The sequence below is a fragment of the Mastomys coucha genome, unplaced genomic scaffold, assembly GCF_008632895.1.
Source record: "Mastomys coucha isolate ucsf_1 unplaced genomic scaffold, UCSF_Mcou_1 pScaffold5, whole genome shotgun sequence".
NCBI classification, from domain to species: Eukaryota; Metazoa; Chordata; class Mammalia; order Rodentia; family Muridae; genus Mastomys; species Mastomys coucha.
Window position 1 is genome coordinate 73,378,923 of NW_022196911.1, and position 18,597 is coordinate 73,397,519.

Here is an 18,597-nt window from a genome sequence, read left to right on the forward strand (position 1 = left end):
TTTTGGTTGAGTCTCCTGCCTGCTTGCCAAAAGCTAGGATGCTTCAGGCCCGTGTAGTGTACATCAGTGAGGCATCCTTGAGCTTTAAAGCATTGAACAAACTGGAAAATGCAACACGCCACATACTGAACTGAAAAGAGTCTGTGTTTTGTGTTTTTTTTTTTTAAATAAAAATTTTCAAAAAGTTAAAAAAAATCTTGATTAAAGAAAAACGAGGCTCCAGTTTGTTTTATAGGTTTTAAAGTTCTGCTGTGTGTTTAATTGCCTTGTGTGACCACTTGTCGCCTTAGGGCCAAATCTTTACCCTACTTTTTTAAAATGTCCATTTTGCTTGCCTGGAATTTTAAAGTTCTTTTCTTCTGTTGCACAAGTCACAAAAAAAAAAAACAAAAACAAAACAAAAAATACTTCCTTGGTTTATGGCATACAAGGTTGAATGAACATATTCAGAAAGAAAAGAAATTCTAGTTTACTGAATTGGGATTTTTAACTTAGAAGTAATACCTTTAAAGGCCTTCACTTTCATAATTCCTTTTCCGTAACTTTTCAGGCCTCTGCAGAGAAGCTAAAGAGAATGTACCCCTTCTCTGTCCGAGGTTTGAGAATCTCACTTCTTCTAAATGAAACAATGCAGCATTTCACTTTGATTTCTCCACTGAAATTTCCTCGATAATGTGGTTAGAGGTATATATATATATACATATATATAGTGTTAGAAATGTCTCCTAACTTTCTGGGATCCCTAGTGGCCCATCATATTAACTGTCAGTATTTTTTGGACATTGGGTTAATGGACTTAATTGCCTCAGTACAAGCAGGACTTTGGGACAGATATCTTTTGTGCTGTTTGATACTTGTCTCAATCTTTCTCCTTAGGTCCTCACACAATTCCTTACAGAGCACTTATTAAAAAAGTCTTACGAGTTCATCTGTTTTCTGATTTTTTTTGTGTGTGTGTAAGCTTGTAAAGAAACATCAGCTGTGATTAATTTAGCACATTTAAATAACAATATGTTGTTGGTATAAAGAATTTTCCTTCAACTCAGAGTATTAGTACTGTAGCATAAACCAAATACAGTCTAGAGGGGATTTTTAACATCCCTCCATTTAAAAGACTGAAAAAAGTTGTGTATGTATGGATGTGTGTATGTTGGGGTGCTTGTATGTTGGGAAAAGATGAAGATACTAAGAAATAGTAAATGAATGTGTAAGACATTATATTAGTATTCAGAGAATGAAGCTTGTATTTATTTTGTGCCATTTGTTTTCATTACTTAGAATAAAGTCAGGTGGTTTAAATCCTTCAAGGGTAGTACTAGAAAATGGCACTAAGGATGAAATCATGACCTATTTTTTTAATTGCTAAGAAACTAATTATGGGTGATGATTTCCTTTTCAGTTTGTCTTGATTGTAGGTTTTATGTCACATACCACTCAATTTTGTGTAAAAGTCTTGAATAATCTTCCTTCCTCACAAAAGACAGGGTGTATTTATCTTTTCTCTATTCATCCTCACTTCAACAACCTGAAGTTAATTGCATAGTATTTCCTCTAACCTTAGCAGTGAACCTTCACATCAATATAGTTTTTATGGTGTCTATAGTAGCCTGCCCTTCTCTACTTTCTAGGAGGGGGTAGCCAATATCTGAAAACTTGGTAGTGACACCTTTCCCCACCCTATCCTCCATCCAGTTTCCTAGTTACCACTCAGAATCTACAAAACAAAACAAAAAAACAAAACAAAACAAAAAAAAACAAACAGTGCTGTAATTTTTTTCAAATGACAGTTTTAGAGAAAATAAGGTAAACCTCAATTGATATGGCAGTTGTTTCTTCACAAAATAGGACACATCAGCAGTAGTTGCACACTTTGTAGACTTGTTGCCCACTTCAAAAGCTTTTTTTTGTTTGTTTCTTTTTAAAGGGGGGAAGCTTTTAAGGTCAGAGAAAAGGCATGTAATGTGAACTTGTACCTGATAGGCACATTGAAGAAAATTGGATACTTGGCTCAATTTAAAAACCTGTCTAAATACGGTGGTGTGGTGGTGGTAAGGTGTCTGTCAAGTCTTAGTGTACAAATTGCTAAGGGTTTGATACCACTTCACCATATGTTCAAATGATATACTTCCTTTTATATATTACCCAACTGAAGGACTAGTATAGTATAGTGGGCCAAATATGTAGACAATACTTTCTATAAGATCTGTTGATGTATGCCTGCCAGAGTGGTTTTTGATAGGACTGTATTAGGATGGGATTTACTTCACCAGTCTCCTAGAAGTTCGGTAGGAAAGCAATAGGACAAGAGTAAAATTATAAGTAGCTGTTTAAATGTGGGCAGATGGTATCTTAAGTTGCTTATGAAAGCTTAGAAGATAGAGATGTGAGTGAGTGACAAGACCATGCTGTTGGTGTAAAGAATGATAGATCTCCTAAGTTTTAAGAAAGGTCTTTAAGCAGTGAAAAGATGTCAGCAGTAGTGTTAAGTTCTACATCATGAAATGCCCAGCAAAGAGCAGTAGTGTATTACTATTCTGAGAACTGTCAAATATGGACTGGAAACTCAAAAGACACCCTAAGCTGTAGTGGGATTTCTGGTTCAGACATTTCATATTTAGAAAATTTTGTTCTGAAGTCATATTACAACATTTAGATGTCTGTTTGAAGTTTTGTTTTGTTTTGTTTGGGGGGGGTGTTGATACAGGGTTTCTCAGTGTAATCCTGTCTAGCCAGGAACTTGCTCTGTATACTAGGCTGGCCTTGAACTTAGATCCGCCTGCCTCTGCCTCCGAAGTGCTGGGATTGCCACCAAGCCTGGCAATGTCTTGTTTTTTGACAGCCTTATTTGAAATAGTTACAAGTGTTTCCCCCAGTTCAGTTTTGCTTTCATTGTAATCTGTTTTAATCTACAGACCAAACAACTTAGATTAACATTACAATAGCTTTCTATATATATATCCCCTTTCCTCAGGTGCTAAACAAAGGCTCCAAAATGAATACTGCTTTAGTAACATCTCTTATTAAAATGCATATTTCTTTTACTAATTGTAAAGATTTGGTGTTAACAAAATGGTTTTAATATGTAAATATGGACGAAAACCTTAAGTTCTACTTGTCTATTAAGTCTGTTTGCATTTATCTTTTGTAGATAATTTTTCACAATCTTTAATACATTTCATTAGGTATTATTGCATCTTTAGAATGAAAACAACTGTTTTGTCTTAGATTACGCCTGCTGCTGCTGCTGCTGCTGCTATGGGAAACTGAAAATCAAGAATGTGATGCACTTTTTAACATTACTATATACCATAGGTTGCTTTAATAGCTTTTTTTGTTTTGGTAGCGCGGCCACTAACAAGAGTGAACAGAGTTTATTATTCTCTTCAGGAGTGAGTAGTAAAGTAGTCTGTAGTTTGTGTTGACTTATGAAGGGGACAGTAACTTAGGAAGTAAATTTTTGGTTAATATTATATTTTGGCCTTAAAGTGTCTTCTACTACTGAAAATAGTTTAAATCATAGCTTTGTTTCTATTTTTCCCCCTGCTTCAAAAAGACTTGGGAAGAATTAGAGGAAGTAATTTCATTGTTTTGTTTTTAATTGTCAGTAAGCTGAGTTTTTATATTACATTTGTTTCAGAGAAGTAATGCTGCCCTGATTTTGTTTCAGAGAAGTAATCTTGCCCTAAACCAATCATATTTAGTTTAGTTAACAAGCTCTCAACTATTTTGCTTCTCTAGTTTATATTCAAAGAAAAACAAGGTATAAGAATGCTACTTGACAAAGGAAAAATATCTTTGCAAGCACATATTCAAAGATGGAGAAAAAAACCCAAAAAGTATAGAGGAGGGACACCAAATGAGGTGGAGGAATATGAGAATGATGTGTGGTCCAAAGCTATCTGGTTATATTTTGATGTTGCCAATATTGCAGAGCCAAATTTTTAATTTGCTTACTTAATATATTTGTTGGCCAGAGATCTATTTTTATATCAGTGTGCCTTGCATGTATATTAACTTTGGAAAGGCCATGTAGTAATGCCTGAGATGTTGATGGTTCTTACCACCTCACTGATTTTTATGCAGTTGAAATGTTCATTCTATTGCCCAACTGGTGCTCTGTTTAAAGTTATAGATCTTGTCAAACTGGAACTCTTTTATAAACTGGGGAAGTGACTTGTTTTTTTCACTAGTCCTCCCCCCGCCCCTTATAGTCTGTTAGTGGCTGGTCTGTAGTGGGAAATAGTAAAAAATTATTCACTACCTACCCCCACCCTTAGCACCACCTTCAAGTAATGTGATAATGCCATTTCTTTGTGTGCTTTGAAAAAAGTTTCAGCTTGCTGTCTCCTTTAGTGTTATGAAAGGTATTATTAAGAGCATTGTTTTCAAGAATACAGGAAGATGATGGATGTCCACATTAATTTGGGATTCTTTGTGAGCTTTAATCCAAGTTACTGGCTCATTCCAACAAATTTTATTGTTGAAGCACCTTGCTTAGGAATTCTTAAATATTCATGTCTGCAACACTTGTCTCAAAATAAACTGTGCAATTCTTGTCAAAAAACAGGAATCAAAGACAGATCTGAACTCTCCCTAATGTGACTTGTTAGTTTCTGTATTTCCTGCCAGTGTAAATGTGAAAAGCTTTGCTTGCATTACGTTTTAGAAATGCATTTTGCACACTCAGTTTCGCCGAAGCTCCGTGAAAAGGTTAGATTTAAGTAGATGAATAAAGCTATCTATGCACATGTTTTAAAAGTTTAATTTGTGTGTCATTACCAAAAGTAATCAGTCATTATTTTGCTGTTCTTAGCTTTACCATCTTTGGAAACATGGTTCAAAGCTATAATTCTGGGCTAGCTCATCAGTGGAACTAAAATGGAGGAAAACTTGCACCCACTGAATAAAGTTCAGTTGAAATGAGAGCTTGACTTGTATCTGTTAAAGGGCTTTTCTTCAAACAGGACAGTTGTATCAGCTTTATAAACCATTGGATCCAATGCTCTTCTCAGTGAAATTTTGAGTATTTATGAAAAAGAAATGGAAAGTCATTCAAACTGAAATGAAGGAAAGACCTTTGCCATATGAAGCTCTAACAATTTTATGTCTTAAAAGTTGGTTTAAAGATAGGATAGCCTTTTTATTAACCTTTATTGCTTTAACATGAATTTGATTAACTGGATGGTTTGAAATTAAAGTCATTAAGTTTAAAGGTCAACACACAAGATTGCTTTAAAGATTTATTAAAAAGCCCAAGTTGATCTGAGCAATTTCAGAAGTTGGGCATGTTTGGTTAATTCACTGCAGTTGCATGAACTAAGTAGTTTCACTTACATGAATTGTACACTTACACAGTTGTGTAGATATGCCGGCCAGGTCTTGTCTTTCATCTCTTAATAGATAGCTTCAGTAATTTCCTTAGGACATTTGTAGAAGAGTAGACGATATTATCAATGGTGTTTTCCCCAGACTCCCAGATATAAGATATATTTCATTTTATAGCTTTGTCTGTCTAAAAGAGGGGTACTTCTCTTTCATCGTGTTGACTTTGAAAAGACAGCAAAAATTGTTTGTTCATAGTGACAATAACAGTCTAGCAAAGATTCAGAACGTGGTCAATGATGCATAACCTTATGAACACAGGCAGTAGTAAACAGCTTGGGCTTTGGCCACTCTTGAAAATCTGTCATTAGTTGATTTACATCTTAGTAGTTGATTGATTACACCTGTAATCCTGGCAACCAGAAGGCTGAAGCAAGAGGATTGTGAGTTCAAAGCCAGACTGGCCTGCATGGCAACAACATAGTAAATGTATTGGAGAAGTAATCTTTGTTGTGTGCAGACATTTATTTATGAGCTGGGTTGCCCTTTAATTTTGGAGAAGGATAATTAGTGCATTACAGTTAAGTTAGAAGATGTTGGCCCTTTCCCGCTGAAATTTTTTTCAATACTTGTTTTGCCCAGTTGAAAAAAATAATAAAAGTAGGTCTTTTTTTAGATAGAAGAACAGTGACCAGAAATTTACTGTTTTGCTAAATAACTAAGTGCTTAGGTATTTACTAAAGCTGTTGCTGATGTTATGAATTCCAAGGAAGTGTCAGTTACATGATGATCTTCCTTTATTAATGTCTTACTTAATGTTCAGTGTTTTAAAAATACAAAATTACATTCTACAACCATACTCAGATTTACTTATTTTATCAGAAAAACTTGAGATTTGTAGATCAAATAAGACAATAAGTGTACATTGAATAAAAAAGTTTAAAAGTTTTTGAGGTGTTTGTGTTATTTTTTTTGTGTGTGTGTACTTTAATTTTTAAATTTTCTTTCTGAAAGTTTAGGTAGGATTGTGACGTTGATCTTTCAAAGGTCAGTTGTGCAAAGAGCTTCAGCCTTAAAGATACTATGATTAATATGTCTCTTTTCTTGAGACAGGGTCTCACTTTATAGCTCTGCTTGTTCTGGAACAGGCTGTATAGATTAGGTTGGCCTCAATTAAACTTAGATCTGCCTGTCTCTGCCTCCCTTGTGCTGGGATTAAAGATTTGTGTCACCACTGCCAGGCGGCTTGGGTTCCCGCTCCTACCCAGCTTGCTCTGGCCCATTATTATATATTAGTATACTATAGCTGTCTTCAGACACCCCAGAAGAGGGCATCAGATCTCATTACAGATGGTTGTGAGCCACCATGTGGTTGCTGGGATTTGTACTCAAGACTTCTGCAAAAGTAGTCAGTGCTCTTAACCATCTCTCCAGCCCTGAGTTTTGTTTTTTCAAGACTTTTTTGTTTTGTTTTTCTAGACGGGGATTCTCTGTATAGCCCTGGCTGTTCTGGAACTCACTCTGTAGACTAGGCTGGCCTTGAACTCAGAAATCTGCCTGTCTCTGTCTGCCAAGTGTTGGGATTAAAGGCGTGCACCACCGCCAGGCTCAAGACTTGTATTTTAAAAATAATCAGCCATGGGCTGGTGAGATGGCTCAGCGGGTGAGAGCACTGACTGCTCTTACTTGAGTTCAAGTCCCAGCAACGACATGGTTACTCACAACCACTCCTAATGAGATCTGACGCCCTCTTCTGGTGTTTCTGGGGAAGCTACAGTGTGCTTATTTATAATAATAAATCTTTGGGTTGACTGGAGGGAACAGAGGTCCTAAAAGTCAATTCCCAACAACCAGGTGAAGGTTCACAACTATCTGTACAGCTACAATGTATACTCATACATAAAATAAATCTTAAAAAAAAAAAAAAAGAATCAGCCACAAAAGAGATTTGTGCAAAGTATTTGAATCAATCTCCAGGCATTTTTTTTTAAATGACATTTATTGTGGATTTTAGCGCTAACATTTGGAAGTAGTGTCTAGGCAGAACATAAAATTCTAGAGTGCTTAGCAAGATTTCATGCTTAAGGAATTTTGGAACTTTTACTCTACTATTGTTGTATTCGGCGAATTGATTGGATCTGGGAAGTCTGAGCATGAGATCCCCACTCTCTCCAGTGTTTGTAGTCTCCTCCATGATGGTCACATTCCAAGATATACTGATAACCACGATATCCAGGATACTGGTAGCAAACCCAGCTAGAAAATTCAAAACATACTGCATTGTTAAGTCTGATAAGGACATCTATCTCCAAACCTGAGTTCTTTTTTTTTTTTTTTTTTTTTTTCTCTCAACATCAGGTCATTAGTATGTTAGGTTCCAACTGATTAAAGATTAGCCTTAAGAAAAAGTAAAGGGGACTGGAGGGATGGCTCTGCGATATAGAGTACTGGCTGTACTTCCAGACGATTTGAGTTCAATATCCACCAATCACATGGTGACTCACAATCATCTATAATGTGATTTCATGCCCTCTTGTGTGTACTCCTATAAATAAGTAGAAAAAAGACCAAAGGTGTCAGAGTAATTGCATCTGCAGAAGTACCCAGTTGAGGAAAATAGAGCAAGTGGTGTGGTAGCTGGAGCAAAGCATCCCAGATTAGTTTTTTTTTTGGGGGGGGGGGGGTTGTTTGTTTGTTTCGAGACAGGGTTTCTCTGTGTAGCCCTAGCTGTCCTGGAACTCACTCTGTAGACCAGGCTGGCCTCGAACTCAGAAATCCGCCTGCCTCTGCCTCCCAAGTGCTGGGATTAAAGGCGTGCGCCACCACCGCCCGGCTCCCAGATTAGTATTAATATGCCAGTGTATGGTATCTAATAAAACATGATCCTTGATATCTTAATATTTACAAGTCTTAGAAATGCAGGAATTGCTGGGCAGTGGTGGTGCATGCCTTTAATCTCAGCACTTGGGAGGCAGAGGCAGGTGGATATCTGAGTTCGAGGCTAGCCTAGTCTACAGAGTGAGTTCCAGGACAGCCAGGGCTATGCAGAGAAACCCTATCTTGAAAAAACCAAAAGGAAAAAAAAAAAAAGAAAGAAATGCAGGAATTAAAATTGATAACATGTAACTTTTCTCATCATAATGCAATAAGTTTTTAAAAAAAAAAAGGCATTAAAATCTAGGCTGGAGAGATGGCTCAGCGGTTAAGAGCACCGACTGCCCTTCCGAAGTTCCAGAGTTCAAATCCCAGCAACCACATGGCTCATAACCATCTCATAACCAGGCTCGTAACGAGATCTGACTCCCTCTTCTGGAGTGTCTGAAGACAGCTACGGTGTACTTACATATAATAAAAGGCATTACAATCTAAAAGAAAAAATGGAGGAATTATTCTAAAATATGTTTCATCCTTGTTTTTGTACTTACGCTCCACACTGTATCTTCATGGAACCAACTTCATTGTTGAACCAACCCATGGCTTGTAAGGAAGGGTAGTCATCACAGATCTCCCACTGGCGTCCAATAAAATTCTCTTTCTCAAAGATGGTAATCTTAGACTCTTTATGATTCTATAATCCAGAAGTTTAAAGACTTTAGTAGTATAGTTATTCTAAAAAATTAGTATTATACTCATTTTCTGGCATAACATCATTGTTGGGCTTGATGGGGATTTTATAAGAGAAAATCCAATTGGGCTGCTACACTGTATACATTTAGTCCCAAGCAAAGATCTTTTGAGTTGGAGGTATAGAACTAAATTTAGGGAAGAATCATAAGATAGAATATTTGGCAAGTTTCTAGCCCAGGCAAGTGTCACTCTCAAAATCAGGACCATTTTCAACTCGGAGATCTAATGGTTGGTTTCTGCTTTAAACATTTTTATTCAAAAGTTGCTGGGTACCCTAGACTGTCCTCATGTTCACGACTGTCTTTTAAATTTTTCTGGGTGCTAGAATTACAAGTATATACCACCATGTCCAGCTCTCACAGAATAAGTTGATGTTCTTAGATCCAAATTCCTGCCACTATGCCTTCTTGTTTGCCTTGCTTGGCCTCACCACAGCTCCACATTCAGTCTACTGAAAACAGTCTGAAACCATGAGCTGAAAGAAAACTGTCCTTTAAGTCAGGTACTCTTGTCAACAATGAGTAATTGGCAATACAAATAAAAAGGTTTTTCTTTTTTTCTTTTTTCTTTTTGCTCTAGCCTTGCTAGGGTTTTTCAAAATTAGTAAAAGAGACCAAGTTTGGCCAGTTCAGTTGTATCCTAAACAACGGCTTAATGGAAAACTGGATATTATTCAGGAAGTAAAAGAAACTAATTGCTCCCTAAATTTCAGGAAGAAATTCTTTATTTTAAAGATTTTAATTTTTATATATGATGAGTACACTGTTGTTGTCTTCAGACACACCAGAAGAGGGCATCAGATTGTGAGCCATGTGGTTGCTGGGAATTGAGCTTACGACCTCTGGAAGAGCAGCCAGTGCTTCCTGTTACATTCAACATAATTGACAGAAGCAACACAAATACCTGTCTGACCTCAAACTCATCCTTTACCCCTACCCCAATTCAAGAAAAGTGGGCATTTTAGACTTACAGCTGAACAGATGGGTCGGAAGGACATGAGACGCTCAATATGATAGGCATTGCTCCCACTCCAGGCATCCCATCGAGGGTATTCTCCTCTCTCCAGGATGAACTGTTGCCCACAGAAGCTGGTGTGCTCATAACCAATCCAGCTGCCAAAAATAGGTAGTTGTTGTTCATGGTGCTCAAGATCTATATGGCCTTAGGGAGAAGGCCTCTTGTTTTGGGTAAGTTTATAGTGAGATAAAATATCAAACCAATCACTAATGTACACCCATGAACAGGTTATTAAATGTATTTTGAACTTAACCACTGAAGATAGGGGTTCCTAGAAATGAGTATTAACAAAGTTCTATTTCCATTTTAGTGATCCCCATCCATCTGGGGATTCATGATCTAGTGACCATTTCTTTGGCTAAAGCTTATAAGCCTCTTCCTAAGATGGACAAGATGGGTTGGGTATCTGTACATTCTTTTTTTCTTTCTTTTTCTTTTTTTTTAAGATCTATTATGTGTACAGTGTTCAGTCTGTATGTATATTTGAATACCAGAAGAGGGCACCAGATCTCATTATAGATGGTTATGCCATCAAGTGGTTGCTGGGAACTGAACTCAGGACCTCTGGAAGAGCAGCCTGCACTCTTAACCTCTGAGCCACCTCTCTAGCCCCTCTCTTTGTTTAGTTACTTTGAAGGTTCTTACTCTTGCTGTTCATATCTCACTTTCTTAATGGAGCATCCTAACTAAGTTGTTAACAACTTAGTTTTATTTATTGAAGCTATTTGCCTGTTCTAAAGGGCTGAAGAGCTCTATTTTGGTACAGAGCAGCTTGTGGAAGCTTGATCACATGCAAACCCACTTCTGCATAGGACAACGAGAGTACTAGTGTGGGTTTACACCTGGGTCAGCCTGCCAAAAATCAGAAAACAAAAGCCAAAGACTTATCACCAAGATTGACTATCAACAAGAAATTTCTGGAACACTGAGAACTAATATGTCTCTGGATCCTTGAGGTTTTGTTCCTTTTAATAGAGCAGTGGTGGTGCACACCTTTAATCCCATTACTTGGGAGGCAGAAGCAGGAGGATCTATGCATTTGAGGCCAGCCTGGTCTACAGAGAGAGTTCCAGGAAGCCAGGGTTACACAGAGAAGCCCTGTCTTGAAAAGAAAAAAAGATTTTCCCCTTTCCCTATTTTATATAGGCAAGAAAAACAGGTAACATGACCTTCAAAAGCACAATTAATGTGCTACCCCATTGCAAGTCTACTACCAAGATGTGAACATCACTCCCAGCTTTAAGTTACTTAGTTCAGCGTGTAGTGATTTCCTTTAGAAAAATAAGACACCTCTCTACAAGAAATGATTGGCATCTGGGAAACATTCTCCTAGATCCTTACAAATATGGTAGCATGTCTAAAGAGATCTATTTGAAAAGGTCCTGAAGCTCTTCACCCATACTCACGCGCCACACTCCACCTTAAGTGACCGGACATTATCAAAACTACGTTCAGAGACATTTGGGCAGGAGCTGGTGAACTCCATCCTCTTGCCCTGGAAGTTCTCCTGATCGTAGATGGTTATCTGAATGGAGTTGAATGGGACAAGGAAGAGAACCAGGTAAAGCAGTAAGAATGGGCCTGCAAATTAAGAGCAAGTTTATCCTGTGATTTTCATCACTAGCTAAAACCCAGGATGCCTGATAAGGTCTCTTCCAGTACAGACAAGGCAAAAAAGGGGTTCAAATTGGTACCACTGCCCAGTGACATTAACATGCTCAGGCTAAACTTATGATAGAAATGGTGTTCCAGGGACAATGCAGAGCTCAATTAATAGATCAAGGCCTTGTAAACTCTGATTCCACCACGTGTCCTGCACCCATGTGACCCAAAGGTCAGGATTCTGGGACTTCTAGAAGCACCCTGTGGATTTTTTTTTCTTTTCTTTTTTTTTTTTTTGTCTTTGCTTCTAAGGCATTAGGGGAGGATTGTGATAATTTTTTCATCCTTTCAACTAGAACCTGCTTCCTGATCTGGCAAGCTCCCCAAACTGTGAACTTGTCTTAGAGTTGACAACTGAGGAAAGGATTAAGTGTTAGGGGAATAGTAAAAGACCCAGCTTGTGAGTAAATGCAACATCAGATTGAGGAAAGGGGCCTGCATCCCATGGTTTTTGGGAAACATAATGGTAAACTAGAATTGACCTAGGAAACAAGCATCCTCTCACATCCATCATGGACCTCCAGAGTCACCTATCAGGAAAGCCATCTTTCAACAATGTCTAGGTGTCCGATTGGCCCTTCCTCCTACAGAACAGTTTTGTTTTGTTTTTGGATGGGCACTGTCTCAAGCATAAGTGCAGCCTGGTAGCTTGGCAGCACCTCAGCCCTACCCTGCTAGATTCTTCCATTTTCCATGTGGTTGGCTCAGCTTACCTTCCATGGCCCCAAGGACCCTGGCATAGGGTTGGTCTGAGCCATCTTGGTGGTTGGAAGAGTTTCTGGAAGAGAGAATACACATCAATGATGTGACTTTCAGGATAGGAGTCATGAGGTAAGGTATAGGAAAAGGAACAGAGGCTTACAGTTCCAGATTTTGGTTGAGATCCTGGCTCTGGGGCTATTACCATAACCTCAGGTTTTCTATCAACAAACCTTTTACATACAGTCACTGTAAAAATTGGAAAAGTAATACAGATAAAAGACTGCAAAAGCATTTGGTACTCTTGATAAATATTCCTTCTGCCCTCTTGCTTGCCTTCAAAGAACATTGCTTGGGCCAGGCGGTGGTGGCACATGCCTTTAATCCCAGCACTTGGGAGGCAGAGGCAGGTGGATTTCTGAGTTTGAGGCCAGCCTGGTCTACAGAGTGAGTTCCAGGACAGCCAGGGCTACACAGAGAAACCCTGTCTCGAAAAACAAAACAAACAAACAAACAAAAGAACATTGTTCGGGTCTCACAGTATCAACTCCTGGCAACTGTCTAGACTCATGTCTCTAGTCATTCAGTCAGCTGGGCCGGAATTCCCCACCTCACCTGCCACTGACTAAAACGCAGTCTGTACTCCCACCCTTCCTGTCTTCCCAGCACCCAAACTGACCTATTCTGCATGTTCATGCCGCTGTCTCCTCTCTTATAGACCTAGATGTTTTGACCTTGCCGCCCCAAGACTCTTCTGCCTTTTTCCAGTCTGTAGAGTTTGACTTTTTCCTCACTTTTCAGCACTTATTACACTACTCATCTATGTCACTACTGAGTGTACATTGGGTCAGCACCTCCACAGCACAAATTCCTGTAGGACTGATACAGCACCATGCCAAAGCTGTGCTGAGATGGGGCATAGTAATTTGAAATTAATGCCTGCTATTTGAAATAATAGGTAGGAGGACTGCAAGTTCAAGACCTAGTTGGATCGCTTAGACTCTGTCTCAAATTAATAAGTAAGGGCTATGAGTTCCAGGCTAGCGAAGGCTACATAAACTTAGTCTCAAAAAGGGAGGGGGAGGTGTGGCTGGGAATATAGCTCAGCACTAGAGTTCTTGCCCAGTATGTGTGTGAACCCTTAGATTCAGTTCCTAGTACTGTGTGTGAAGAAGGGCAATTATAAAAATATAATGGTTTCGCCGGGCGGTGGTGGCGCATGCCTTTAATCCCAGCACTTGGGAGGCAGAGGCAGGCAGCTATCTGAGTTCAAGGCCAGCCTGGTCTACAGAGTGAGTTCCAGGACAGCCAGGGCTATATAGAGAAACCCTGTCTCGAAAAAAACAAAAAAACAAAACAAAAAAAAAAAGAAAAGAAAAGAAAAGCCAAACCAAACCAAAACGAAAGAGTCAATGGCTTACTCGATGTCAGGCCCCGCTTTACTTGAAAATGTAGTCCTCACAAGTCAAATACCATCACTACTCCATTTCATGAATGAGGACCAAAGACCATAGAAGTTAAGCAGTTATCATGAGTGGTATGATGAGGAGAAGGATGGGGGAAGGAAAGGGAAGGGAGAAAAAAGATTCTACTCTGGCATCCAGCCCAGGAGCCACACCTACCCTGTGCCCAGGAGCCTGTGGGTTCCCAGCCTTGATTTCTTTTTTTTTTAAGATTTATTTTATTTAATATATGTGTAAGTACACTGTAGCTGTCTTCAGACACCTCAGAAGAGGCCATCAGATCTCATTACAGATGGTTGTAAGCCACCATGTGCTTGCTGTGATTTGAACTTGGGACATTCGGAAGAGCAATCGGTGCTCTTAACCACTGAGTCATCTCTCCAGTCCCCAGTCTTGATTTTTAAGAATATAGTTATTGCCACAGGCAACAACTTAAGGTAGCAAATGAAGCTTTCCCCCACTTTCTCTACCTTCAAAGGTTCTAACCTATAGGCAGGATACAACTGGTTCTTCCTGTGCACCTGTCTAGTGAGGAAAGGAAAGATCAAGGTACCGTCAAGGCCTTACTCACCCAGCTCCCGCTGTACAGTCTGGGTCTCCATCTGGTGCAGCTTCCTCTCCGGATCCCCTCTTTATAGTCCCACAGATGATGGCCAGCAGCTCTGTCAGCACTCTCTTTCCCCTCTCTCTTTGTTTCTCCTGATCCCCAGAGCTTTAGTGGCTCAGCCTACTGGGGGAGGTGTCCCTCAGAGCTTTGTTTAGGGTTCCAGAAGTGCAGAGGCCCTACTGTTTGGGCAGGGCTGACGGCCTAGGGAGGTCTTCTCAGAGCAGCTGGGAACTAAGGACAGAAGTACTCGACAGTGAATGTTTGTCCCTATCCTGTTGGGCCTAGGACCCACCTAAAATCTTAAAAGGTTCTATAAGACATCAAAATGGGCCATATGTATATGTACACACATATGTACACACACACACACACACACACACACACACACACACACACACACACACACAGAAAGTAAAGCCAGGAGTCATGGGGCATGGCTTTGATCCCAGCACTTAGGAGGCAGTTGGATCTCTATTATTTCAGGGCCAGCCTGGTCTATATATCAAGTTCCTTGACAGCCCAGCCTATATAGTGAGACCCTGTCTCAAAACAAAACAAGCCCACCAGTGGTGGTGCACACCTTTAATCCCAGCACTTGGGAGGCAGAAGCAGGGGGATTTCTGAGTTCCAGGCCAGCCTGGTCTACAGAGTGAGTTCCGGGACAGCCAGGGAAACCCTGTCTCAAATAACCAAAAAACCAAACAAAACAAAACAACCCCCCCCAAAAAAATCCTTAAATAAATAAATAAATAAGTCATTGAAACTACTTTTATAAAACTGAGCTTTTTTTGAAAAAACATAAATGTTCTCCAACCTCCTTATTCTATTATTCTATACACATCTGTATAGGAGCTAGGAGCTAAGTTTAATTACAATTGACAGGTAGACCTGAACCTCACTTTATTTTATTAAATATTCACTTTAATACTGTAGTTTGTTTTTAAAATTTTGAGACTAATAACCTGGGGGATTTTTTTGTTGTTATCACTTGTGTGAGTGTGTGCATTTACATTTGCTTACTTAGTGTGTGTGTGTATATATGTGTGTATGTGTGTATGTATATGTGTATGTGTGTGTATATGTGTGTGTGTGTATATGTGTGTATATGTGTGTGTATGTGTCTGTATGTGTGTATGTGTGTATATGTGTGTATGTGTGTATGTATATGTGTATGTGTGTGTATATGTGTGTATATGTGTGTATGTGTGTATGTATATGTGTATGTATGTGTGTGTATATGTGTATGTGTGTATGTGTGTTTATGTGTGTATGTATATTGTATGTGTGTGTATATGTGTGTGTGTGTGTATGTGTGTGTATGTGTGTGTACAGGTCAGAGAACTTCTTGTTTGTGAGAGTCAGTTCTCTCTGTCCACTGACTGGGTTCCAGGGATTAAATGACTCTGGAAGAGGCCCAGTGAAAATGTGACAATTTTCCTGCTGTGGCACCCTGCTGCACACAGCCGCTCAAACAACCTGCACTACCTGGGACATTTTCTGTCCCCACCTTTCTTCGTCCTTTTTCTCCCTTCCAGATTGCCGTCTTAGAAAAACACTTCTTTGGTCAACTATTTCTTCTTTCATTTCCTAATCTCTGGACTGGCTTAGATGGCCTCACCTTGTAGAATTTTCTTTAGAAACTAGAAATATTGGGATCCAAAAGAGGGAACTGAGCCACTTGATTTAGGTCAAACTTTTTCACAATATATTTTTCTGTAGTCTTTGAACTTTAAGCAACAAGAATACATTTTATATTAGCTAGGCAGTGATGACCTTTAATTCCAGGCAGAGTTAGGCATATGAGTTCATGGTCAGCCTGGTCTACAGAGTGAGTTCTAGGACAGCCAGGGCTACACAAAGAAACCCTGTCTTGAAAAACTATATATATTAAAACAGTTATTTTTTAAAAATAAATATCACCTAATTATCTACTTCTTCTATTTAGCTTGGTAAGTCCATTTTGAAAAAAATGAACGAGTCTTGTGACTCTGGAAGAGGCACAGTGAAAATGTGACAATTTCCCTGCTCTGGCACCCTGCTGCACATAGCCACTCAAACAACCTGCACTACCTGGGACATTATTTTTCACACTCAGGATCTTTGGAGAGAGTTTTATATTCGAAAGAGTTGTTGGTTCAGTAAAGACCGATTCAGTTAATTTTTCATTTCAGAGAGGAAATGGAAGCACAAAATCATTGCATGGGAGATTGTGTGTGGTTCAGAGAGTGTGCAAACCATCAACATATGTCCACCAGGAATTCCTAAGCTGCCACCCCCACCCCCACCCCACACATCATTTTCTTTTATCACCTTATGTCCCAGAAACTTTGAGGATTGTAAGGTCTCCTGTGCTAATGACCAAATTTTCAAAAGGATAGCCTGATATGTTGCTTCTTTCATGACACTGCGAATCAACCCAGGGCCTGCACACGTTAGACCAGCACTCTAGCCCTGAGCCACAGCTCTTCACAAAGATGTGGGACGTTCCTTGTTATCTGAGACTCTGCTTTGCCTGTCCTACATGGATCTTACCTCAAAGCTCGAGCTCCCAGTCCCATCTCTTTTCAGGGAATTTAGGACAAGGGCTACCCAAGGAATAAAAATGAAGGGAGCAACCAGTATGTGATCCTCTCAGGACAGCCCCATGAAATAGGTCAATGCTGCAGTCATTTTACAGACAAGTAAACTGAGGAATGAATAGGAAGGTTAGATTCTAAGTCAAGAAACCTAGCAGCATTCAACCCATGTCTATTTGACTGCAAAGTGCATGCTGTTTCCTCTCTGACCTGGTGCCTGGCATTGGATCTGACCTGGGACATTATTTTTCACACTCAGGATCTTTGGAGAGAGTTTTATATTCAAATGAGTTGTTGGTTGTCAGATAAGGCAGTTGAAGTGATCAATGCAATGTTAGGTACTCAGAACTCAGCAAATAGTAACTGTCTTATTAATTGTGTTAAATAAGATTTCATGTTGGACAGTGATGGCGCACGCCTTTAAGCCCAGCACTTGGGAGGCAGAAGCAGGCAGATTTCTAAATTCAAGGCCAGCCTGGTCTACAGAGTGCGTTCTAGGACAGCCAGGGCTATACAGAGAAACCCTGATTCGAAAAAAAAAAAATCATCTTATGCTAGGGTCTCATAGAGACAAGGAGAAATAGGCAAAAGACCCTAGAAAAAAAATGTCAGGGGCTGGCAAGATGGCTCAGTAGGTAAGAGCACTGACTGCTCTTCTGAAGGTCCTGAGTTCAGATCCCAGCAACCACATGGTGGCTCACAACCACCTGTAATGAGATCTGACACCCTCTTCTGGTGCATCTGAAGACAGCTACAGTGAATCATGCTGGAGCGAGCAGGGCCGGAGCGAGGGGGCCCGGCAGAGGTCCTGAGTTCAATTCCCAGAAGCCACACACATGATAGCTCACAGCCATCTGTACAGCGTCAGTGTACTCATACACATTTTATTTATTTAAAAATAAATAAATCTTTTTAAAAAAGTCAAATAAATGTTTTCTTTGAATTGGAAAAAAACTTATTCAGTTTTCCAGTAGTTTTCTTTATTATTTGTGTGCCCATGTGCTGTGTGTGTGTGTAGGGGGGTGCACACTTACACACAAACCCTAAGGACAGAATCCAAGAGACTTAAGCATGGTTCATCCCCAGCCCCTGTCATCTTTCTGCAGATCTATCAGAGACATGGATTGGGAAACATTTTTCTTAACCCACATACTCATTACAGGGAGCAAGTAGGACGATCGTGCATGAGATGAACTAGTGAACATAGGGGTGATGACTGACAGGCAAATATGGTAACATCCCCCTGCAAAGTGTTAACTGGGCAAATTTGGATTTCTTCATGCTTTGGCCACATGCCAGGAATGGTTGGTGCTCAACCAAATTTTATGGGTGGCTTGTCCCTCTGGCCTTCCCTCTGGGCCCAGGGGTAGGGGGGTCAGGCCATGGGGCCAGGGAAGCCCTTGGACTCAGCACATTGTGGAGAGGACAATGGGGCTAGCCAGGCAGCTGAGCAGCACTTCTGTTGGACACAGCAGGAAAGGTACAAAGCAAAGGGCCCTGTCAGCGTTCAGCCTGCTCCTGCCTCCCCAATTCGGGCCTACTCTGGGGGACCTTTTCTCCCCAGTCCCTTTTAATGTCCTTAAACAGGAAGGAGAGCTGAGGCCCAGATGATTTTGAAAAGGTT

General features: G+C 39.8%; 1 protein-coding gene and 1 long non-coding RNA gene across 3 annotated transcripts in view; one reads left to right on the forward strand and one right to left on the reverse strand.

The window, feature by feature from the left end:
* Positions 1-6,259, forward strand: part of LOC116077158 — a 20,076-nt gene extending 13,817 nt beyond the window's left edge. Inside the window, exon 3 of the long non-coding RNA XR_004113180.1 lies at positions 1-6,259. This exon is cut by the window's left edge and continues 2,034 nt beyond it. This is a non-coding gene — a long non-coding RNA (uncharacterized LOC116077158).
* A 1,038-nt stretch (positions 6,260-7,297) lies between these two features.
* Cryba1 (crystallin beta A1) lies at positions 7,298-14,398 on the reverse strand. Of its 2 annotated transcripts, XM_031352030.1 has the most exons (6): positions 14,362-14,398; positions 12,342-12,406; positions 11,373-11,491; positions 9,920-10,061; positions 8,748-8,890; positions 7,298-7,578 (listed from the first exon to the last, which is right to left on the reverse strand). In XM_031352030.1, the coding sequence occupies exons 1-6, from the start codon at positions 14,390-14,392 to the stop codon at positions 7,431-7,433; spliced, it is 648 nt and encodes a 215-aa protein (XP_031207890.1). In that variant the 5' UTR covers positions 14,393-14,398; the 3' UTR covers positions 7,298-7,430. The 2 variants fall into 2 exon arrangements, with proteins under 2 accessions (XP_031207890.1, XP_031207891.1); XM_031352031.1 differs by lacking the exon at positions 9,920-10,061.
* Positions 14,399-18,597: the final 4,199 nt, after the last annotated feature.